Source organism: Protopterus annectens, chromosome 4.part1, assembly GCF_019279795.1.
Source record: "Protopterus annectens isolate FY-2018-M chromosome 4.part1, PAN1.0, whole genome shotgun sequence".
Lineage (NCBI taxonomy): Eukaryota > Metazoa > Chordata > Ceratodontiformes > Protopteridae > Protopterus > Protopterus annectens.
Window position 1 is genome coordinate 194,942,456 of NC_056734.1, and position 25,740 is coordinate 194,968,195.

Below are 25,740 nucleotides of genomic sequence, written 5' to 3' on the forward strand. Positions count from 1 at the left end.
CTTACTAGATTTAGCAAGACAGATTTGATTTACATTTTAGGAACAGAGTTTTCCAGACAGGTTATATGTACTGATAAGACTGCTTTTTGCTTAGCATAGGTTTGGCTTATTTAGTATGCTATGTGTGGTTCTTAGTTTTGCTATCTTTAGGTTTTGCTGACATTTTAATGGATGCAGCTGGTGATGAGCTCTGCAGTAGAATGTTTTGTTAAGTAGATTTGTGGTATATTAGATTATTTTATTATAACATATTTTGAGTTTAACTGTTATTTTTGAATACTAATCAGTACTGGGGATGCATAAAAGGAGAGTAGGAAGGATGAAGGTTTGAGCTAGGATGTTTCTATCTCTCAGCATGTAAGTTCCGACAGAAGTTTTTCCTCTTTGTATATTCTGAGTGGAGAAAATGGATTCGCTGTTAAGTGTACCAAAACATTGTAAGGGCTGAACTAGCTAAGATCCTGTACTTTGATGTAGTAAGTCAATAAATAAGGTTTTTGGACTTTTTCTAAAGTTAAAAAATATACTCACAAAAGCAGCAGCTGAAATGACGTTTTTACTTTATATTTTGGCAATTTCTGACTCTGTGCCTTCAAGAGTTTATACATAGATATTTTAATGATCGGTACTATATATAAATAGATATTGTACTGATCAGTACTATAACTAAACTCAATTTTTAAATAAAGTTTAATAACTGGGAATAAGGAAGGAAGGTTCAAGTGAGGCCGATTGAGGTCTTGTAGAGTGTATATTTTTTCTCAATGATGTAGCTATTGCAGTCGTGTAAAAAAAACATCCCCAGCATCTGCCCTTATAAGAGGCAATGTGAAACCTACTTGGGACCATAGTAAGTATGGTTTAAAGACTTTTTATAATTGCTTTCAGCAGATAGTTTGCTGCTCAGTTATTTTTGAGCTTTGGATTTCTGTAAGACTTAACTTGGATAAGAATGTTTAGTAAAATGTTTAAGGAATTGTTTGTTAATATTTATTTATTTGCTTACCACAAGGCATTGTGCAACCTTTCATACTTTAAAGCCAGTTAAAATATAGAATAAAACTGACCAGGAATGAGCTACTTAATCAAATATTATAGCCAAAGATGGACTTTTCATTGGAAAGAATGTGCTACATTTATAGTATTTATGTATTCTATGGTTTATTAGAATGCAAACAAACTTTCTAACTCCATCAAAAGAGCCAACATTTTAATATATAAAAAGTTTAAGCTCCATTTTGTTTTGCTGCAGGAACCATTTATTTCAGAACATGAGCTTTCAAAGACAAGGCCATTTGGTTATTACACAGTTTTTTTGCTCATATCCTTTGAGTGTACCAGGATGTGTAACACACTGGTAAGATGATGTGCCCTTTTACAGCTGGTAGAGAAAGGTATGTATGAGAAAGTAAAATGTAGTATACCCCTGGGACATCTCAACTGAAAGTGCTACAGTTCCTTAGGGAGTGGAATGCCAAAAAGGATGAACTGGAACTTGTTTCTGAGATGAAGAGCATCTGGGTCCCTTTGTAAATGAGACATGTACACTTGGGAAATTCTTGAATAGATATATGCATGCAAGGAGAATGGCAGATATGCAGAATATCCAAACAGTCAAAATCAGTACATACTTATTTTCATGCAAATTTAAGTAATAATCTAGAATGGATAGATTGGGCAAATTCTCAGAAATGTTCCCAGCTCTTATGCATTTACTACTGAAATGCACTTGGATGGGCTCAAGTTTGTCAGTCACTGGAGGGTGAACTTATTGTTTTGTCAGTTTGAGTTTCGAAACTTTAGTCTCACAAGTGGCCACAAGACTAAAGATTAATCTCAGAAAAAATGTATCAAAACAGATTTAGCTAAATTTTTGAAGGGATTTTTTTTCTGGAAAGCTAAAAGTTATAGGTAACAAGCTGGGACATTTTAAAGCGGAGATGGTAAATGCACGGTATGATGCTGTAAGGAAAGGTGTTAGTACAGTACACAGAATTAAGAATATACAGGATAAAGTTGAAAATCTATAATAAAGTAGAACAATTCAGCTCACAAATTAAGGGACTTCAGGTTGCAATCATAAATTTTGGTGTTAAGGTTGAGATGGCAAACAAAAAATAGGATGGTTAATAAAATAAAGGACTTTTCAGAGAGGTAATGTTAACACTCCTTGAGATGTATTAAAATGTTTTGCTAGACTTTGTGAATAGTTGTATGTTGCAGATGTCACACAAGCTGTTAGGGATGAAGAATTATTTTAAAATTTGAATTGTGTTCCATGGAATAAGCTTAATCAAGTCTAGGCAGAGTCCTTAATGAAATATTTTATATTTGAGGAAGTGCAATAAATGTTGGCTGAAGTAGATAAAGACAGCTCACCTGGTCCTAAGGGCTAGCTTGTAAAAATACACCTTGAAGCTAAAGAAATGTTTGAAAATAATTTCACAATTATGGCTTACTACAATCTTATTATTTCCTATGCCCCCCCAGTCCTGAAGGCAGGCAGAGTAATTAATGCAATTTCCAAACCTGGTGAAGTCCCTTGTTCATGTAGTCTTATGCCCCCAGTGTCTACACTCAGCCATGATTGTAAACTTTTTTGTGAAACACCTTTATTTAACTCTTACTTTATTAGACGGCATGTATCCAAAAACATAATCAACATACTGCAGACATACAAATACTGAATTTGTATAAGCACGTTTTATTCATAAACTCTATCTCCCCAACCATTCCCTACAACCTTACCTTACTCCTTTCATCTTTCCACTATCCCTTCCCTCTCAGTCTTCTGCTAACTTGTTTCTTCTATCCATCCACCCTTAGTCTCCCCTAATACCTTAACCTACACTCTTTTCCTCCCTCTCTCTCTCTCACTCTGCTATCCCTCTCCTTTCAGTCTTCTGTTATTACTATAAAAACATGACTACATAGAATCCTGTAAATGCTATATTGTGTAACTATGATTTCAGAAAAAAATATTTAACACCATTTATTAAATAGACACTGGCTGTTTTACTATACCTTGTATCACTTATTATATTCCTACTTATCTTTACTATATCAGTCAAACTGTCAACACAATCTTTATTTTTGGAATTTTTTTTCATGTGCCTCCACTAAATAAAAAAAAAAAAAAAAAAAAAAAAATCAGAGCTACTACAGCTCATTTGGACTATCCTGTTCAACAAGTGGATATAAACACGTAAAAATTCATCATACTTCCACACTTCAGAACTGCAGGCAAGTGTAACACTTATTTTTGTCTTGACAGGAACTCAGTTATCAGGGAGCCAATCTGCTACACACACCAGAACCAATAATGAACTTCCCAACAGACAGGTTATAGAAGGAAAATATAGAGCACTCCATTGCTCACAAGGAGAGACCTCTCTTAGGCAACTAACTGGGAGTAGACTGCCCTCCTGGTACCAGGAGTTTAAGGCAGTCAAATTCCCTGTGGTGCAAATGAGAGAAGTCTCAAATAAGCTACCTGCATGAAGTAATGTGCAACAAAAGTGAAAGGAGTAGTCTTACCTAAGGAAGAAAGTCTTATTTTGCAAAAACCGGAGAGATTAGAAGTTTTTCATAAAGTCTGCTAGTAAGCTACTACCTCAGAACTGGAAAAGACTGAAGTACTGTCACCTGACAAACTCTGCTTGTAAGTAATGTTTATGGAACTAAATTATGTTTCATTAGGAAAAGAATGATGATACAAACTGAAGCCAGTAAAGCTGAGCTTCCAGTGAATATGGATTGTGTATACTATGTTTTGTATTATACCCTCCCCAAGAAAGAGAAAGATGCACAACTGTTCTCTCTTTGTTCATGTAAATACAGCCAATGTGAACCAAATGACTAGCTTCATGGATTACTTTACTATCTATAACAGCCCACCTTTGTTACTCTTTCTATACACACACACATGAACACACATATTATAAAAATATCTATATGTACTTATGTAGACACACACATACACCCGTTCTAAAGGCACGTTCATTCATTCCTTTTGGGAAAATGAGCTACACTGACCCCATTTGCTCCCCTTCCACAAGTGTGACCTCAAAGCTGGTACATAGGAGTTGGGGGAAGGGTTGATTTGCCCCCAACAGAAAACATGAGTTTGACCCAGCTCATTTTTACCATAATGAGTGTGGACTCCTTTGTCATAGTGAGACTATATGTGTGTCAGTGTGTGGACACATGCACACCTATACTTTTACCAAACATTACTGCTGATAATGACATTCAGATCTCTTCATCTTTCAGTGTACAAATAAAGGCAGTTGAAAATAAAAATGTTCAAAGGAGTTGTCATTACAACAAAAAAATACACAAAAAAGGAGTTGTCATTGATTATACCAAACTTTGGATTCAATCTTAAAGTAAGCAATTTAAAAATAACAAAGGCTTTTATGCAGAGTAAGGCCGTTTGTGAATTATCTTGCATGTTCTACTGCTGCCCATTCTAACTTGCTCTTTGGATTTCTACAAGCCACTAACTGGAATGCAGCAAAGCTGCAATAATTTTCTTTCTCTCCTTCTGACAAAGTCTAGTTTCTAATTCGCTGTCATCTTATACCCCCACCCAATCTATGCTCTCTCATATTTCTGCCCCTCCTATCTTTCACAACCCACAACTCCTTCCTCCCTTCCTATCCTAGCTATCTCCTCTTTTATTTCAGTCACTTCCTTCTATTCTCACGTACCCTATTATACATTACAATACATTTTTGCACATTTATAAACAGTAAATTGCAAAGTGAAAATTTAATTTCTTCTAAAAGTTGTGTTGTACATTAGGCAAGGTTCAAATGACAAATTCACCATTGTAACAGGTACAAGCAAGCAAAACCTGAGGGTAATGCTACTCAGTACTAGAAGTCTAAACCTCAAAATGCACTCACTCGAGGCACTCCTTAAAATGGAGAACATCGACATCTGTGCAGTGACAGAGACCTGGTTCAAAGCTCCAGAGAGCACCCCTGCATTACCAGACTATAATTCATACCACACCTTTCGGCCACCAAAACTGGACCGAAACACTAAAGGTGGAGGCATGTCCATATTCATTAAGGATACCCACACCTCCAGTTGCTCAGCATAATGCATCCGAGATTATCCAAGTTCAACTAACTCTGTGCAAAAACGCAATCCAGATTGTAGCTTGCTACAGACCCCCCACCATGCCCCAGGATTCCCACTCCTCTTTTCTTGATACACTGGAAAATATTAAAGGTACAACCCAACACCCTAATAATGGGTGATTTCAACTAGCCCACCATTAACTGGGAAAACTACTCATGTACCAACTCTTTTGCTCAACGTTTTCTGGAATTCATCAATGCCAATGCCTTGGATCAACTTATCCACACCCCCACCAGGGGCAGCAATATCCTAGACCTGGTCATCACCAACATGGGTGACCGGTGTTCCACACCAGAGGTCAGTTCCTCGTTGGTCAGATCCAACCACAAGCTAATCACCCCAGACATCCACATCCCACTCCCTCCCCCCATTAGGAAAACAACCATAAAAAATTTCTCCAAAGCCAACTTCACGTTTCTTAAGACAGAAGTGGCAAACTTCACGACACCCATGTAGATGGACAATGGAGGTACAACTGCCGAATCTTACACAAATGCACTTTATAAGCACTTGCACAAGTGCATGGATCGTGCTATCCCTAACAGAACCAAGATGCTATCCTCCAAAAAAGGAAGCCAATCTGGTGGTCTTCTGCCATAAACAAACTCTACAACAGAAGAAAGAAACTGTTGCAAAAGAGAGTAAAATCCCACGATTGGAGGAACTCCCGGGTCAGCCTCAGTAAGAAGCTGAGATCCCTCATAAAATCCTCCACAGCTAGTTATGAAAACAAAATCATCACTGATTCTAAAGACAACCACACAGCATTCTATACTATGTCAAGAATCTCAGTGGCAACACTCAGATCTGCTCTGAGTTACAGCACAATGACACTAAATATACAGAACCAACTGATATTCCCAACATCCTGGCAGATAGGCTCAGTGCTAACTTTACCCCCCTCTCACCCCCTAAAGGGCCCATCTTTATACCGGAAGAATGCAAAGTTCCTGTAATCACAGCTGCATAGGTAAAAACCTCACTCTCCAAAGCCAAGAACACAGCATCCATGGGACCTGACAACATCCCAGACTGCCTTCTACACGAACTACAGAATGAACTGGCACCTCACCTAAGTACCGTGTTCAATCACAGCCTCACCTCAGGCTTTGTGCCCATTGAATGGTGCAACGCGACAGTTATCCCACTCCACAAAGGGGGGAGGCCACAACAGACCCTGGGAACTACCGCTCCATTAGCCTGACAAGCCTGGTCTGCAAGGCCATGGAACGTATCATCATGGAACTCATAAACAAAGACATTGGAGATCTCCAAACTCTGGACCCCACACAGTTCGGGTTTGTAAAAGGCAGATCATGTCTCCTAAACCTGATAGACTTCTTTGAAGCAGTCACCAAAGCCATAGATAAATAAGGTGGTTCACACAGCCTATCTAGATCTCGCCAAGGTGTTCAACATCATCCCCCACTCTGGAATTATAGATAAACTCACAAAACTAGGTATAAATCCCTGTGTCAAAAGATGGGTTGCCAACTGGCTTACTGACAGAACCCACACTGTGAAAGTAGCAGACTCCAAATCATACTTCAGACCAGTGACAAGTGGAGTACCACAGGGTTCAGTCCTGGGTCCTCTCCCGTTTGGTAACTACTTCTCTGAAGTACAGGTTAACACAGAATGTCTTTGGCTAACTAAATTTGCAGATGATTGCAAACTAGGAGCCATAACTGAAACTCCTAATGATCTAGACATCCTACAAAAGGGCCTCACTGAGATAGATGCCTGGTGTCAAAGCCATGGTCTCAAGCTCAAGTGCATTGTCATCCCCTTTGGTAAAAACTCAGTACCCATGAACTACCACATAGGCGGTAGTCTACTTAACACTGAAAGTGTGATAAGAGACCTTGGGACACAGGTGGACAGTAGTCTCACCTTTGATAATCACATCGCCACAGTGGTCAGGAAATCCTTCTACGTGGCACACCTCATCACAAAAGGTTTCTCATCCAGAAAAGAGAGGTCATTGTTCTCCTCTACTCATCACTCATTAGACCCATTATAGAGTACATCACCCCTTTTGGTATGTAACCTCAAAATACATCTACAACAACTGGAAAGGCCGCAGAAATACCTCACAAAGAGGATTACTGGCTTCAAACAGATGCCCTACGCAGACTGACTCAAAAAAAAACTCCAGCTTTACTCCGTCGCATATTGCCTACTCAGAGGCGATCTCTGCATGACATACAAAGCTATGTCAAACTCAGAGCTGTTGGGCATGCTCCACTTAAAGAAATCCCAATCCCTCTGAGCTATATGCTCTAGGGACCTAAACCTTGTCACCACAATAAACAGAACATGCTGGAGGGATAGAGTCATGTCCCAGAGACTTCCCATACTCTGGAACAGACTACCTATCTATGTCAAACAGAGCTCCTCATTAGCACTCTTCAAGAAAAATCTTGATGATTGGATGGGTAATGAGAAATTCATCCCGGGGATCACTTCTGTGGTTCTGCTTGACAGGGGCACAGGAAAACAATTTACTTGGGTGGCGAAAGCCAGGGTACCTTTTTGGCTAGGCTTGTATAGGCCCTAGGGCCAATAGCCTAGTACCTACATATGAACATGTAGACATCTGGCACCCATCTTTAGCCGTTTACTAAAAGCAGATTAAATTAAACAAAAAAAAAAAACACCTAAAGTTGTATGGTTATACTGTATGTGTTACGGACTGTAACTATGCTACTGACTACATAAATATTTTCATAATTACATAAACGTTATTTCTATGTTAATGAGGTTTTTCTCTTAGAGCCTCTACTATAATGAGTTCCATCCATTTGGCCAATCTTGGTTAACAACATACAAACATAGAAACAAATAAAAATAGACATTGTATACAAAGAGTACTTTATAAATGCAATAAGGCAAATTTCAGGTGTTTTTATCTGTGCGATAAAACTTATTTGGCAATTTGATTAATTAGCATTTAATGATGCCTCACATTCTAAACTATGCAACTTTTCAACAGTAATATCCACACTGTTATTCTTTACTGCTTAAATTCTCTAACAGCAAATTAAAAGGCAACACCTGTAATCAGAATAATAACTGATCCTGCCAAGGAGATAAGAGCTAGCCAGCTGCAAAAGCTTCAGGGCACTTCCCAAATGCCCAAACTGTCAGGCAGCTCAAGCAGAGTACGTTCCTCTGAGGCATTTGAGCATCAACAGTTGGCTTTCGCTTTCTTTTGCTGAGCAGATAAGTTCTCATTTGGCAGGGGGGGGGGGGTTGTTTTCTTCCTCATTTTTTCCATCAGTTTAAAAGTAGTGTAAACTAACTGAAAACGTATTTTCTGTGGTGGAATTCTGTATAATTTTCCATTGTGGGGTTGCTATAGTGTTGTAAAGTGTTTTTTTTTTTTTTTTTTTTGCCGTTTTCTTTTTGTCAAAAAAATAACTTTTGTGGACTGGTAATTTATCAAAATTTGTTGCTCGTCTTCCCTTGGAAACAGGCATCATTTGGCTTGACCATGTAACAGATTGCCAGTCCCACTGACAGTTCTTCCAGCCACAAAAATAAAAAGTTAAGCAGACAGCCCTTGCCACCACAGCAGGCTAGCAATTTGCCTCAGGTGCAGGTGAGTGACTCTGCTGTGGCCATTAGTTGTACCTCAGACCATTCCATCTTTTACCCTGGATCCCTCTGGGGTAGCACCTACAGCCACTATGGACCAGTGGTTAGCCACATTCTCTGTGGCTGTTGGAGTCCCCTCAGAGAGCAAGGCAGAGCCACTCTTCTCAGTCCTGGAAGAGGGAACAAGGTAGGTTTCCATGCTATATCAGAATGCTGTGCCATTCTGTGGGGAAACACTGGCTGACATTAGTAACATGGTTGGTCACATTTTTCCTGTCAAAAAGAAACAGAAACCCAAGCATGTTATCTGCTCCTCCTCAAATTTCACAGGACAGGAATAGGAGTAGTTTACTGGGACTGGCTTAGGATTTAATTCAGGCTACTGACCCTTCTTGTAAAGTAGCTTCTGGTAAAAGAGAGAGAGATTCTTCTTTTCCTGAAAAGATTCAAGATTCTGAATCTGAACAGGAAGATGCAGGGATGGACTCAGGATTTTTCCTCACATTTCTGATTCAGACTCAGAGAGCAGCTCAGTTCTGATTCATCCTGTGTGTGGGGGGGTCTCTTAAGACAATTGTTGGAATGTCCCAGTGTTTTTCAGAGTGAGAACACTGAGGTTTCTTTGTCCGTCAGAAAATACTGAGTTGTTACAGAAGGCTTTTCTGGAACCTACACCCATTCCTTTTGTCCTGTCTGCTTTAGTGGATGTGTGTCTTACTGCCTGCAATTTTCCTGACAGTCAGTCAGCTGTCCCTAAAAAGACAGATAGGATGTATAAAGTTCCTCAGTCTTTCACATTTTTATACACTAATCCCAAACCTGTCCCAGCAGCTATAACCTTATAGGTCCATGTTATCCTGGCTCCACTGCTGCTAAGTGCTTAGTTAATTCCAATCCTACTCTTTCTAATAAGGATGGGAAAATTATTGATGGGTATGTGGGAAAACTTCAGAAACTTTCATTGTCTGAATTTTAAATGGTCAGGTTCATATGTTAAGATTTGTTCTGACTAATTGTGAAAGTGTGTTTTATCTACAGTTTCTCCGTATAAAGAAAATTGTACTTTAAATAACTTAGTTTCTTCTGATGCACAGGTCACTATTCATTTGCAGTGTGTGGATGACTATCTTGACACTTCCTCCAGGCATATGGCCACTGGTACTGTTTTAAAGAGGTTTGCTTGGCTGCATTTTCAGAACCTCCCAGATTATGTAAAAAATGAGATTTTAAATTCTCCCCTGGATACAGATTTAGTCTTTGTCCCTCCTGCTGCAGAGGTGATCAAAAAGTGTGATGGAATGGGCAAAGTGATTTAGGGAATCTAAGATTTTTCAGCCCACTTTTTCCAAATTGTCCATGGAATTTTCTTTCACCATATCCTGTTTTATCAAAAATAAATAAATAAATAAATACACAGTCTCAAGAGAATTCAGGTAAACAGAGGTTTAAGACGACGTGGCAAGGAGTTTCCAAAAAGAAGTCTCAAACCTCCCAAAACCAAGAACAGTCCAACAAGTCTGAAGGACTATTCAAAAGATCTTGTGGTCCCTCTCCCACCCTGGTCACGTTTCTCTTCCATAAAGTCTGAACCTCCATTTTTCTCTCTGGCAACATATTGTTTCAAACAAATGGGTTTAGAAAATTATTCATCATGGTTACAGATGGCACTGGGTGGAAATTCCTCCTTTCCATGGGGCTATTCCACATCCTGCAGATAAGACTCTCTTGTTTCCACCTGTTCTCCATCACATGCTGTCCCAAGGAGTGATGGGGCCAATTCCTTTTTCCCAGGTAGGGAAGGGTTTTTATTCAAGGATGTTCCTAATGCCAAAAGTACAGTTTTGTACCTACCATAAATGTAGATGTTTGAGTGCTAATACAGCTGCAGTCATAACAGATGGGTTATCCTGCCGTCAGGCGGGTCCTCGGTCGGCCTAATTCCAAAGTCTAGGTCCGGCGTCGGATGTCGTCGCTTCTTCCCTGACGTCAGTGCGGCAGGGGTATAAAAGAACCAGCCGACGCCATTTTTTTCAGTTTTTCTTGCCCCAGATGTCAGGTGCCCCCAGAAGGAAGGCAAAACATGAATTTATGTAATAATGCAATGCAATATAATCAAAAAACAGTAGTTGCAAGCAAATACACCATAAAAGAATACCCCAATCAGGTTGTATGAGGAGGTGTTAGCCATTAGGCCTGTCCCAAGAGGGGAAGGAGGGAGGGAAACCTGGACTGCAGCTGTATTAGCACTCGAACATCTACATTTATGGTAGGTACAAAACTGTACTATGTTCATCGTGCATACAGCTGCAGTCATAACAGATGGGTAGAATCCCAAAGCTAAAAAAGGGGTGGTAGGCACTAAGTGGAACTAGGAGGAGCAAGGATGCCCTGCTCTAGATTTGGAGTATAATGGTAGGTGATAGTGCTTGGAGAAAGTATGCACAGAACTCCAAGTGGCTGCTTCCAAAATATCCTTGGTAGGAAACCCCCTGAGGAAAGCTGCAGAGGTAGCTGTGGCCCTTGTGGAGTGAGATCTGATGCTTGTAGGTACAGGTTTACCATGAAAAGAATAACAAAAGCGTATGCAGTGGGCTATCCATTTTGAGATTGTCTGTTTGGAAACAGCCTTCCCTTGAGCACCTGTAGCATAGGACACAAAGAGTTGCTCTGATTTTCTGAATGGCTTTGTCCTGTCCAAGTAATAACGAAGCTGTCTGTGAATGTCCAAGGAATGTAGTAGTCTCTCCCCTTTGTTTTGTGGATTACGGTAAAAGGTAGGTAAGTGGATAGCCTGATTCAAGGCTACACTGGATAATACCTTTGGCATAAAGGAAGGGTTAGTTCGTAAGGAAACTCTGTCCTGATGGAAAATTATGAAAGGCTGCACAGCCATGAGGGCTTGTAGTTCCGAAACCCTGCGTGCAGAGGTGATAGCCAGAAGGAAGGCTGTTTTCCATGACAAAAATTGCAGTCCTGTTGAAGCAGCTGGCTCAAATGGAGGCAGGGTCAGTTTTTCTAGAATGAAATTGAGGTCCCAAGCAGGTACTGGTTGCTTCCTTGGGGGTTTTATATTCTTAGCCCCTCTGAGGAACTGTCTTAAGAGAGGATGAGAGAATAAAAGGAGGATCAGTGTTGTATTGAGCAGAAATGGCTGATGCATGGATTTTGATGGAGGAGAATGAAAGTCCACTGCTTAGCATCTCAGCTAGGTACTGTAATATTTGAGGTAAATTCAGTATTCCAGGATTCTGTCCCTTTTTCTGATTCCGGGCACAAAACCGTTTCCATTTTGCGGAGTAGGCTTTTCTAGTAGAAGGCCTTCTGGCCTCCAAAATGACATCCTGCACCTCCTTGGAGAGGAGGGTCTGTTGTGAATTTAAGGAATCCTCCATGCGGCTAGATTGAGTGTTTTCAGCTGACTGTGAAGAGTTTCGAAGTTGTCCTGGGTTAACAGAAGAGGCATTAGAGGCAGGATCCATGGTGGGGAATGCGTCAGGCTCCTCAGGAGTGGGTACCAGTGCTGTCTTGGCCAGTCTGGAGCAATGAGAATCATCTTTGGTCTGTCTGCTCTGGCTTTTAATAGAACTTTGGGCAGCAGAGGAAGAGGTGGAAAGGCATAAACTGTCACTATCGTCCAACTGAAAGAAAGTGCGTCCACTTTCCATGCCTGTGGATGATAGGTCCTTGAGCAGAATTTTGTCAATTGGTAATTTCTGTGGGTAGCAAAGAGATCTATATCTGGCCTTCCCCATGCTTGAATTATCTTTGCAAAAACTTGAGGATGCAACTTCCAATCGTGTGGATCTGTCATATTTCTGCTTAGGTTGTCTGCCAGCGTGTTTTCCTTGCCTGGCAGGAATTGTGCTTGAAGTTGGATTTGTAATTCTAGAGCCATGTTCCAAAGAGACATGGCTAGCCTGCACAGGGGATATGAATGGGCTCCTCCCTGTTTGTTTATGTACCATATCACTGTGGTGTTGTCTGTCCTTATCAATAGCTGGCCTGGATGCAGTAGGTCTTTGAAAGCCATAATAGCATTTTTAACTGCTAGCATTTCCTTTTGATTGATGTGTAGGTGCTTTTCTTTTTGGGACCATTTGCCCTGAATGCACTGATCTGTCATGTGTGCCCCCCAGGCGTAGTCCGAGGCGTCTGTTGTGATGATTTGATTTGCTTGAGGCAGGCAGAAAGGGAGACCTATGTTTCTTTGGCATGCTTGAGCCCACCACAGAAATTCCTATTGGAGACATGGAATCAGTGGTATAATTGTTTCCAAACTGTGGCTGTGTTGAGACCATAAGTTTTTTAGGTACCATTGAAGTTTCCTCATATGCAGCTTTGCACATGGGATTAGCAGGATGCAAGATGTCATGAATCCCAGAGCCTGCAGGATTTTCCTTGCAGTCAGCCTGGTGAAGGTTGCCATTTTTCTGAAGTATTGAGATAGTTGCCCTTGTTTCTCTGGCGTGAGGTAGGCCATCTGGGTGTTTGTATTCAAGCTGGCACCCAGGAAAATTATTACTTGAGAGGGTATTAGTTTTGATTTCTTTTTGTTGACTGTGTATCCCAGAGAGTTCAACAACTTCATTACAAACGCCAGATGTTTCAGAAGTAAGTGTTTGCTATCCGCTTGGATCAGGCAGTCGTCCAAATATGGGTATATTTGTATCCCTTGAAGTCTGCAGAAGGCAATTACTGATGCCAGGCATTTCGTGAACACTCTGGGCGCAGTAGATAAGCCAAAGGGCAATGCAGAGAATTGACAATGGGTTGAACCTGCAAGAAATCTGAGGTATCTTCTGCAATCTTGTCTGATAGGGACATGCAGGTATGCCTCCTTGAGGTCCAATGTTACCAGCCAAGACTCCTTGCCCAGCATGGGAAGAAGCTGCTGCAATGTGAGCATCTTGAATTTTGGTACGAGTAAATATGTGTTTAGGATGGATAGGTCCAAAATAGGTCTCCAATCTTTCTCCTTCCTTGGTACCAGGAATAGTCTGGAATAAAAACCTTGACCCTGTTCTTGTGCAGGTACCTCTTGAATAGCTTTCATGTCCATGAGAGCTGAAATTTATTTTTGTGCCTCTGCCCTTTGATTTTGTGGCAGGTTTGGCATGCCTCTCACTTTTGGAAGGGTGTGAAAGTGGAATCTGTAGCCTCTGTCTATAATGTCCAGGATCCATTTGTCTTTTGTGACAATATGCCAATTTTTCGAAAATAATGCCAATTTTCCGCCTAAAGGTGCTGCCATTAGAGCTTTGCTTGGCATGCAAAGGGGAAAGTCATTGTGTCTGCTTTCTGAATGGCTGTGATCTATCCTCTCCACCTCTTGGTGTAGGTGGCTTGCCATTGTCTGCCTCTAAATGATCCTTGAGATTGCCCTCTACCCCTCGGGCGCCTGTATCTACCTCTTTGAAGTCTGTCCGTGGCTGGAAAGGACCAATTTTTTGAAGGCCAGTTTCTACTGAAACGTGGAGGTTGTACCTGTAGGAAATATTTCACTGTTTGCATTGATCTTGCCTTTTCCTCCATTATCTTTAATACCTCCTCAGCTTTAACACCAAACAACACATCTTTTTGAAGAGGTGCATCTAGTAATTTAGCTTTGACATGATCTGGTAAGGTTTGCTCTTTGAGCTAAGCATGTCTACGTATGACAGACCCTGTAACAGCAGCTCTACATGAGGCCTCTAAAGCATCAAAACCACATTGCAAGGTATGTTTACCAACTTGTTCTGCACTATGCAACAAATCCTGCAACTCCTTCAAGTCTGGTTGTTCAGGTTGTGACATTTTGTTTTTCAACTGAGATAACAAAAACTGTTGATACTTTAACATATGGAACTGACAGTTTAATGCCCTCATGGTTAAAGTGGTCGAGGTGTATACCTTTTTCCCCCCACCTTTCTAAAGCTCTGGAATCTCTCTCTGAAGGTAATGGATTTTTGGCAGTAGAAGCCTTAATTCCCTTGGGACCCTGTGAAATAGTTTCCGGGTCAGCAGCATGGCTTTTGTATAGGAATTGGTGTGAATCAGGAACCCGGTAATACCTGTCAGGCTTAACTGGAGCTGGTGGTAAAGAATCTGGGTTAAGGCTGGCCTCTGAATACACATCATCTAGTATGTCTAAGACAGGAGGGATAGCCAGAGGCCTGTGCTGAGGGAGCAAGAGGAAATCCATGAGCCTTTTCTTGGAATCTGAGTAATCTTGGCCTTCCCAGTGGAAGTGTTCCCTCAAGGTATGCAAGGTTTCCCCAAAAGAATAGTCCTCAGGGGGGGAGACAGAGGGAATGGACTCCTCTGCATCAGAATCTTCAAAAGGGGAGTATGAATGTTCCTGGTCTTCAGAATGTTCTGAAGTAATGGAGGCCTGGTCCGAGGAAGGGTATTCATCCTCCACTCTGGGCCTTTTGTCCGAGGGGGTTTGAGAACCCCTGATAAGAGTAATCAAATCCTCAGCCATTTTGAGCATCTGTTTTTTAGGCATGGGGCCTTGAGAGGGGCCCTGTGGAGCTTGTCTTTTAGTTTGCATGGCTGCTTTAGATTTAGTGTAAGCCTTAATGGAAAAAGAAGAAGGCCTGAAGACACCTTGAGAGGTGGCAGGCCTGTCTGAACTCTGAGTTTTCCCGCCAAGAGTGGCGTCGGTATCTGTAATCGGGGTGTGGGCCGAGGAGCCTGCGACCTCGGGCACAGAAGACACCGCTAAGGAAGTGTCATCGGTAGTCAGGGGCTGCGTAGGCGCCTCGCTGAGAACCGGAGCACCTGTAGTCGGCTTTAGCGTGGAGTCGGTAGAAGTCGCGGACCTCATATGTCGGTCCTTATCTTTGCGTCTTTTACTCAAAACTGGAGTCGGGGTATCCGACGACATAATGTAATTAAATTTTTTGCCAAAATAGTGTTGGGCGAACTCCGCCCGACGCTTAATAGTACGTTTGTTGAAGCTAGTACAAAAACGACAGGCCGAGACGTCGTGGTATGGGCCTAAGCAAGGAATGCAGAAGGAATGGAAATCCTTATGCGGTATTTGCTTCCCACATGAAATGCAATTATTAACTTTGTCTGACATCGGTCTGAGGCAAGAAAAGTTTCAACGGGTACTTAGCTTTCAAGAAGACTTCGGTTGAAAAATATTCGTAATCTCAGGAGCTGGCCGACCGGCACTTGCGAACTGCTTCTGCTTCGGGCACCGCGCGGCAAGAAAGACTGAAGAAAATGGCGTTGGCTGGTTCTTTTATACCCCTGCCGCACTGACGTCAGGGAAGAAGCGACGACATCCGACGCCGGACCTAGACTTTGGAATTCGGCCGACCGAGGACCCGCCTGACGGCAGGATAACCCATCTGTTATGACTGCAGCTGTATGCACGATGAACATCAAAGAAAATCCTTGCAGACCAGGACTGGATATTTCTTTCCTAAATCTGTTTATGATGGTGCCCAAATTCAAGACTTGTTACCTCTTCCTCTTCCAAGTTTCCTGGTAACATTAGATTTATATGATGCTTATCATCACATCTCTGTTCATCCAGACTTGAGACATTTCTTAAGATTTTGTGTGTCTGGATCATATTATCAGTTCTCTGCCTTACTCTTTGGACCATCTACTGTGCCAAGAGTGTTCACAAAGTGTCTATCTCAAATCATAGCTCATTGTAGGCACAGGGTATCCAAATTTTCCATATTTAGATGACTTGCTTATCTTTGCAAAGTCCTCTTTCAAAATGTTAGGAATCTCTCTCGTGGCTGAGAGATCTCTTGCACAATCTGGGATTCCAAAACAACATTCAAAAGTCTTTCTCAACTACCTCACACATGATTGTATTCCTGGGATGTGAACTAGTCACCAGAATTTAAACAGCTTTTCTTCTACAGGAAAAGTAAATCTTTATTTAGATCTATTTCTACGGTTTTCCACTCAGACTTCAGTCACTGAGAGGGAATACCTCAGGATTTTGGGTCTAATGTCATCTATGAGTCTCATGATATCCCTGGCAAGATTCCATGATCACAAAGACACAGTGGTATCTGAAATCTCTTTGGTTCAAGCATCAACACAATTTATCTTTTCCAATCACAGTACTATGGTTTGATATTCTTAAATCCAGGTCTCCTCTTCTCTCTCCCCGCTCCAAAGCAGTCAGTCACCACAGACACTTTGGACTTTGCTTGAAGAGCAGTTTCGGGAGGAATAAAAGTGGGGGGTGTAGGATACCAAGGACAGATGTAAGCACATAAATATCAAGGAGATGCTTGCCCTGATCAAGATCTTCAACTCTCTGAACCATCGTTGGTCCCCAGGACCTCTTCAAGTGGTTACAGACAAAACTCAAGTCAACAGGTCAGTTCCTCATTACAAACTAGCCATGTTAGCTTGGGATATATCTTCACAGTACACTTTCACTCTGCAGGCATTCTACATTCCATCAGAGCAAAACTGTGTGGCAGACAAGCTGAGAAGGACTATGCCAGACCCACATGAATGTAAACTACATTAGGGAGGTCTTCCAAGATTTGATCCATCTGTGTGGAGTTCCTCAAGTAGACCTCTGTCTCCTCTCTGAACAATCCACTAGCAAAATTCTTTTCCAGGACTCCATGCAAGATGAGCCTGTAAGACAGATGCCTTTTCTTTGCTTTAGACAGGTATGTTCCTGTATGCCTTTCCCCCCATTTCCACTAATATCCAGGGTACTTATGAAGACTCAGAGGGAATCTTCCAAGATCACTGTGGTGACTCCCTTCTGCCTCAGGCAACTGTGGTTCTGCCTTCTTTTGGAAATGGCCAGGGGAAATTACCATAGGTTTCTTCACAGAATGTACCTATTCACACAACAACAGGAGTGTTTGATGCACCCTGACATCAGTACTCCAACTGACTGCCTGGATGATAGAGGCTTAATTCCTTTTAGGAACCTATTTTCTGAGAATGGGCAGCAGATACTAATAGAGGCAAGAAAGCTTGCTACTAGAAAACCATATATTAGCAAATGGAAAAGGTTTTCTAGCTGGTGCCAACAATATAACCAGCACCCATTCAGGACTAATTGTTCTCTAATTTTACAATATTTGTGTGAGTTACTATCTTATGGCCCTTCTTATTACTCTAGCAAGGTTCATTTATTAGCCATTTCAGCATGTCTGCCCATGAATCCTCCTCTTGTAAGGCAGTCTCATGTCAAAATGTTCTTGAAACAAACCCAGAGCTGTTGGACATGCTCCACGTAAAGAAATCCCAATCCCTCCGAGCTACATGATCTAGGGACCTAAACATTGTCACCACAATAAACAGAACATGCTGGAGGGATAGATCCCTGTCTCAGAAACTTCCCATACTCTGGAACAAACTACCTATCTATATCAAACAAAGCTCCTCATTAGCACTCTTCAAGAAAAATGTTGATGATTGGATGTGAAATAGGAAATTCACCCCGGGGATCACTTCTGTGGCTCTGCTTGACAGGGGCACAGGAAAATAATTTTCTTGGGTGGCAAAAGCCAGGGTACCATTTGGCTAGGCTTATGTAGGCCCTAGGGCCAATAGCCTAGCACCTACCTATGAAAGGGATTTTGCATAAGATACCTCCAAGTAAATCAGTGGCCCCTCCTTGGGATCTTAATTCCACTTGCTCCATTTGATCCAGCTAATCTGGCTAACATGAGGTTTTTATAATGGAAGAGTTTTACTGACTGATCTGACCTCTGCAAGATGGGTATCTGCGTTACAAGTGCTTATGGTGTGCCAACCCTACCTCATTTTCCATACGGACATGGCTTCTTTGAGAACTAATCCTTCTTTTATGCCTAAAGTGGTATCACAGTTTACTTTAAGATACACTATCCATCTCCCTGTTTTCTTTCTTGAACATAAAATGAGGGAGAAAGTATATCCTAGACCTTAGATGTTCACAGACAACTCCTGTACTATCTTGAAGGAACTAAATCTTTTAGTTCTTCGGATCAATTGTTCATTTCTTGTGAAGGTAAGAAGAAGAGACAACCTATGTCAAAACAGACTATTTGTAAATAGCTTTCTAAGGCTATCACCGTTTGTTATATTCACCATAACAAATCTATTCCAAGCAGGGTCACGGCTCACTCTGTCAGGGCCTTGGCTTCATTTATGGCTTTTTAGAAAGGGTTGGATTCTAGGGAGTATTGTAGAAGCTACTACTCAGCCCTCTGCACATTCTCCTAAAGCACTATAAGCTTGACTCCTTCTCCAGGTCTAGATCAAACTTGGTTAGGACCATTCTCCAGGGACTCCTCAACCCTTCTACTTCCATCTCCCACATATAGTTAGCTATGGTTCATATGTAGGTACTAGGCTATCGGCCCAAGGGCCTAAGTAAGCCTAGCCAACAAGGTTCCTTGGCTTACGCCACCCAAGAAAGTTATTTCCCTGTGCCCCTGTCGACCAGAGCCACAGAAGTGATCCCCGGAGTATATTTCCTATTTCCCATCCACTCATCAAAATTTTTCTTGAAGAGTGCTAATGAGGAACTTTGCTTGACATAGATGGCTAGCTTGTTCCAGAGTATGGGAAGTCTCTAGAACAGGAATCTATCCCTCCAGCATGTCCTGTTTATTGTGGTGACAAGGTTTAGGTCCCTAGAGCGTGTAGCTCGGAGAGATTGGGGTTTCTTTAGGTGTAGCATGTCCAACAGCTCTGGGTTTGACATAGCTTTATATGTTAGGCAGATATCACCTTGGAGTAGGCGATATGCTACAGAGTAAAGCTAGAGTTTTTTGAGACTGCCACTGCAAGGCATCTGTCTGAGGCCAGTAATCCTCTTTGTGAGGTACTTCTGTGGCCTTTCCAGCTGCTACAGATGTCTTGTAAGGTACATTCCAAAAGGGGCATTGTACTCTATAATGGATCTAATGAGTATCGAGTAGAGGGGAACAATGATCTCTTTTTTCCTGGATGAGAACCCTTTTGTGATGAGGTGTGCCACGTAGAAGGATTTCCCGACTACTGTGGCGATGTGATTATCAAAGGATATACCACTGTCCACCTGAGTCCCAAGGTCTCTTATCACACATTCGGCGTTAAGTAGACTGCCGCCTATGTTGTAGCTCATGGGTATAGAGTTTTTACCAAAGGGGATGACAATGCACTTTTTGGCAAAGGGGATGACAATGCACTTTTTGGCATTGAGCTTGAGGCCATGGCTCTGACACCAGGCATCTGTCTCAGTGAGGCCCTTCTGTAGGATGTCCACATCATTTGGGGACATGACTACGGCTCCTACTTTGCAGTCATCTGCGAACTTTGTTAGCCAAAGGCCTTCTGTGTTAGCCTGTACTTCAGAGAAGTAGATACCAAACAGGAGAGGTCCCAGGACTGAACCCTGTGGTAATATTCCCATATAGCTAAGGCTGCTGCAGCAGTGATCAATATGAATATAGTACAGTTGTGTAAGTAAACTTACCATAACAGTATATGTTCAAATAATCACTGCTGCAGTAGCCACTCCCTCCCCTCCTTCTATCCACATTTTTTTTGGCGTGTATTTATACCAGGTGGACATTTAGTTTTTGTTATTCTTAGCATTGTCCTTGCAGGGCTCAGCCTTTCTCTGCTGGTAGGAAAGCTCTGAAGGGCTTTGCCCCCAAACTTGTCTTTTAGTCAGATCAGCTCATGCTGCCTGACAGTTTGAGCACATGGAAGGTGCCTTGAAGCTTTGGAAGTTGGCAGTCTTTTATATCCTTGGCAGGATATAACCCATATAGCTAAGGCTACTGCAGTCATAATCATTCTAATATCTACTGTTACGGTAAGTTCTACTTACACAACTGTACTTTAACCACTCATAAACAAATGGTATGCCTCTATCAGAACTATCATAAGGGTGGAACAAATAGGAAAATACTACCCAAAATGTAGCATAAATTAGTAACATGATCACAGCCACAATTCAAGAGATATTAAATCAGCTAAATGAAATGCTGGGAAGACAGTGTATTCTTAGCACATGTTGCAGTGGCAAGGGCCTTATACTGTAAACTACATACAGGTTAACTATTAGTTACTACCCTATCAATCATGGTTCAATTGAATAGGCAACCCAACAGCAGTAATATAACTTATTATGAGGTGTGGCAATTTCCAAGTTAGTTACAATAGTTAGAGGTGTGTGCAGTTGCATGCATGGGGTCATAGCCGGCCTTAGACACAGGCCAACTAGGTAGCTCCCCAGGGCACAGCTTTAGCAGTGGCATTTTTCCAGTATTTGTTTATATTTGTTGTAGTAAAGAAATGTTTTTTTTTTGTGTTGAATGAATACAGGAAAAATTGAAGAGTAAGACAAACTCTGAGAAAAAGAAAGAAAAAAAGTAATCTGGATGGTGTAGGTAGACCAGGATGGGGGCAGTGTGGAGCCCTTTTGCCTAGGCACCAGTTGACCAAAGGCCAACTGGGGTAAGGAAGGGGGTTATCTCCCTCAAAAAAAAAGTTGCATGGCTGAGCAATTAGCATTCCTGGCTCAAATAAACAAATTTCAAGTAATCCAATGGGAATTTAGTCAACAATGGCAATGTGCTTATAAAAATTCCATTCTTTCAATTCCTCACCTCCAAACAAAAAGATGTATGAAAATGCACAAAGAAATGACAGAACTTGGAAACCATCCACCAAATAATCATGGTCTTACCTCCTTTTCCATCTTTTTGCAGTTTCTCTACAACCAATTTCACAGAGTCATGTTCAACATTTGAAATGATGAAGTGAGGCAGGGATCTTTTTGCATCCCGGTCTGCACTAAGGCTATTTTGTCCTGAATTCTTCCATGTATCCTTGAAGTAGTTCACAGCTGTATGGAAAACCAGATTGTTGGCCTGCATGATTGTATTGTAAAAGGCAGAAAGAGAGAGACATAAAGGAAGCAGTACAAATAATATGTAGCATATTTCTTCTCTTAAGAGAATGCAGGATGAAAGATTACATCTTATGTAAGTATGCACTAACATATTTATCATCCATTAGTTTCAGTTACTAAGGAGACTGCCAAAAAGCAGCCTAACTCTATAACAAGAGGATCACAATGTGCCAAATGCCAGTCTCATCACAAGAATGTTACACAAGTGTGACAAGCACATCAAAGCTGGCAAACCATGCCCAGCTCAAGCCAGGCTTACACTTTAGGTGTTGCTTAATTCATCCTCCATATCCAGCAGAAACCATAAATACAAAGTCAACACATTCCACTGAGCCAATAACTTAGAAGTACTGCTAAAAATACACAGCTGCTATACCACACAATACAACACAATACAATGATACATTAATACATAGTAAGCTTGGGCTAAGCTCTTGTTTTAGCTTAAGAAGTCAAGTCATGCCTGCAGTTCAGCTCGGACTTTGTTATAACTGGAAAAGACTTAAAGATTGTCCAACTACAAGGTAAACTAGACACCAGATAACATTTCCCTTCCCCACAGGATCAGCATATAAATACACTGTTGTGTTACAGTGTTAAACAGCAACTTATGACATTATTGCAGTATGTCTTCAGTTCTTCCCAGCTTCAACAGATGCTTCAAGAAAGCAAACATTTTACTAATGAAAAAAAAAAATGTAAATGGGAGTGATTTTAAAAATTTCTACTATGGCATTATGTTTCAGTGCAAATAAGGTAAGAAAAACAATATTATATCACTTACATTAAGAACTAAATACAGCCAAAAATGATAAAAGCTTAAGCAAGATCCAAGTTTATAGTTTCTTTCCTACATCAAGTTATTAACAATAGAAATAACGCAGTTAAGCAGAACTGTCATGTTATAAGGAGAAATAAGAGATAAGAGTGACAAAGAGGGAAAAAGATGTTGTAGGCTTAGTTTCTTTACAAACATGTGTGCCCTTCTTTCCTGCTAACAAAAGGTCAACTCTTCAATGCAAACAAACACACATTTTACATACAAGTGTGTGTGTGTGTGTATATATATATATATATATACACATATATATATATATATATATATATATATACATACACATATTACATACACACACACACATTTTATATATATATATATATATATATATATATATATATATATATATATAGAGAGAGAGAGAGAGAGAGGTCTACTTTGACCCATCAAATTTAAACATATATATATATATATATATATATATATATATATATATATATATATATATATATATATAGGTCTACTTTGACCCATCAAATTTACACTTCATCAAAACAAAACAAAGTTTCCCTAGTTCGGTTTCGAAAAAGTGCATTTCTCCAGAAATGCACTTTCGCGAAACTAGTCCACCGAAGAATTAAAAAAAAAAAAAAAAAAATACATTACATTAAATTATGCAGGGGGGCAAGCCCCCCTGCACCCCCTACACACCCGCTACTAATATATACCAACTCAGAGATCGCACTATAGTGGGAAAAAGGGAAAATTCTCCTCTCCCCACTGTACTGCGATCTCCATCAATAACCTCGGTGAACTGTAGTTTCGTGAAAGTGCATTTCCGGAGGAATGCACTTTTGCGAAACTGGACTCACAAAACGTATTTTCGCTCAAGTGTAAATTCGATGGGACAAAGTAGACCCATATATATATATATATATATATATATATATATATATATATATATATATGTATATATTTATATATGTATATATATATATATATATATGTATATATATATATATATATATATATATATATATATATATATATATACACACACACACACACACACACACACACACACACATATATATATATATATAGACAGAGAGAGAGAGCATTAGCAAAACTGGTTACAAGGCATGAAGAATCTGCTCATGTTATAGGAACAAGGTCTTGGTACCCAGGCCTTAAAAGACTTCCAGCATTGACACTATTTCCCCTTTGTTTACAGTGAAGCCCTAAAAGTTTTTGATACAACAGGCATCTAAACAGACTAAATACTTTCACATGGCCAAGTGTTATCCATACTTATAGGTTCATAGGCAAGTACTAGTTGAGCTGTACTTGTTAACCATTTTAAGCCTAGCCAGTTTCCATTTTTGTGCTCAAATTAACCTATCCCATTTGGTTAGAGACTGGCCTTACCCCTCCCACAATCAATAATAAGACGTTATGTACTCACCATAACGTTCCATCTGAGTAGGTAAACTTCATTTGTCTGCAACCTGTGGGATACGGATCCGATCTCGGATCCGAGCCGGCAACTTTACAAAGCTTAGATCCGAGCTCCTAGCTCGTCCCCTTACCCATACTCCCCTGCCAACCCTGACTGACCTCAGATCAAGTTTGCCCGCAAGCACTATAGTGGATAACTAACTACATTACCAGAAATGGTACATCACTATATGACATGAAACACATCTGAAGGTCAGGGGGACGGAGGGGGGGGATCGGTTGCAGACAAATGAAGTTTACCTACTCAGATGGAACGTTATGGTGAGTACATAACTTCTTAATCTGAAGTAGTTAACTTCATTTGGTCTGCAACCTGTGGGACAGAGTCCCCAGCTACCTAAACCTTGGGCGGCCTTCATGGAAGGATATTCGGAGCATCATGGAGCCAAAAGAAGTTCTCCCTCTGGAGGTAATGTCCAATTTATAATGATTGATGAAGGTATGAGATGAGGCCCAAGTGGCTGCTGAACAGATATCATCCAAGGAAACCCTGGATTTAAAGGCGGCAGATGTAGCCATAGCCCTAGTTGAATGGGCACAAACTCCTTGAGGTGCGGGCCTGCTGGAATTTTGATACGCTGTAATGATACACTGTGAAATCCATCTCGATAAGGAAACTTTCGAGACCGGTTTACCTAGATTAAATTTGGCAAAGGAGACGAACAACTGGTCGGATTGTCTATGACCAGATGTCCTATGAATGTAAAATCTAAGTTGTCTGTGCACGTCCAAAGAATGTAGTCTGTGCTCCCCTTTGTTCTGGTAGTTAGGAAAGAAAACCGGCAAATTGATAGATTGGTTAATATTAGATTCAGAAACTACCTTCGGGAGGAAGGAGGGATTGGTCCTGAGGTAAACCCTATCCTTGTGAAAGGCTAAGTATGGGGGTTTCACAGAAAGAGCTTGCAATTCAGACACTCTCCTGGCTGAAGTAATAGCCACAAGAAAGGCTGTTTTCCAAGACAAATATTTGAGGTCTACTGAAGACGCCGGTTCGAAGGGAGGGGTTGTCAGGGCTTGTAATACCAAGGTCAAATCCCATGGAGGTACCGCTTCCTTTATTGGAGGTCTAACAAGAAAGGTGCCCTTTAGGAACGTTTTGCACAATTTTGTAGTAATCAAAGGACCCATTTCAGTACCTACGTGGTAATGGGAGATAGCTGCTAAGTGAACCTTCACCGTAGAACAGCTAGCTCCACCATTAAAAAGACCTGAAAGAAAGTCCAGCACCGCAGGCAAGGGGGCTGTAAAAGGGTCCAAATTACGGTGTTCTGCCCAGATAGAGAAACGCTTCCATTTACTACCATAGACCTGCCTAGTAGAGGGCTTGTGCGCTGCTACTAGGATAGTTTTAACTGGATAAGAGATACCGGGAGTCCTAGCTACAAGTGGAACTGTAGCAGCCAAGCCGTAAGCTTGAGGCTGGCCAGGTCGGGAAGTGGGAGCCCCTGGGGGTGGGAGATTAGATCTGGAAGGGGATCTAGAATCCAGGGCGGATTCACTCGATGAGACCAGAGGTAAGGGAACCAAGCTTGGCGAGGCCAGAATGGGGCAATGAGGATCATCCTGCTCCCCAACCGACTGGCTTTCTGAAGAAGTTTCAGCATGAGGGGAAGAGGAGGGTAGGCATAGAGAAGACCGGGTGGCCAAGCATGCACCAAGGCGTCCCTCGGGGCTTCCCCGGCAGGGGGAATGAGAGCGAAGTAATTGTTGCATTTCGTGTTTGAGGGAGATGTGAAAAGATTGCAACAGGGCTGCCCCCAAACGGCAAAAATTCGACTCGCTACTTGAGGATTGAGGGACCACTCGTAAGGTG

General features: G+C 41.3%; 1 protein-coding gene across 4 annotated transcripts in view; it reads right to left on the reverse strand.

Moving 5' to 3' along the window:
• The window catches only part of SCLY (selenocysteine lyase), a 999,372-nt gene that overhangs the window by 848,594 nt on the left and 125,038 nt on the right, over positions 1 to 25,740 (reverse strand). For all 4 annotated transcript variants that reach the window (XM_044070098.1, XM_044070095.1, XM_044070096.1 and 1 more), the window contains exon 5: positions 21,404 to 21,587. In XM_044070098.1, coding sequence (XP_043926033.1) covers positions 21,404 to 21,587 — 184 coding nt within the window. The remainder of the gene's footprint in view (positions 1 to 21,403; positions 21,588 to 25,740) is intronic.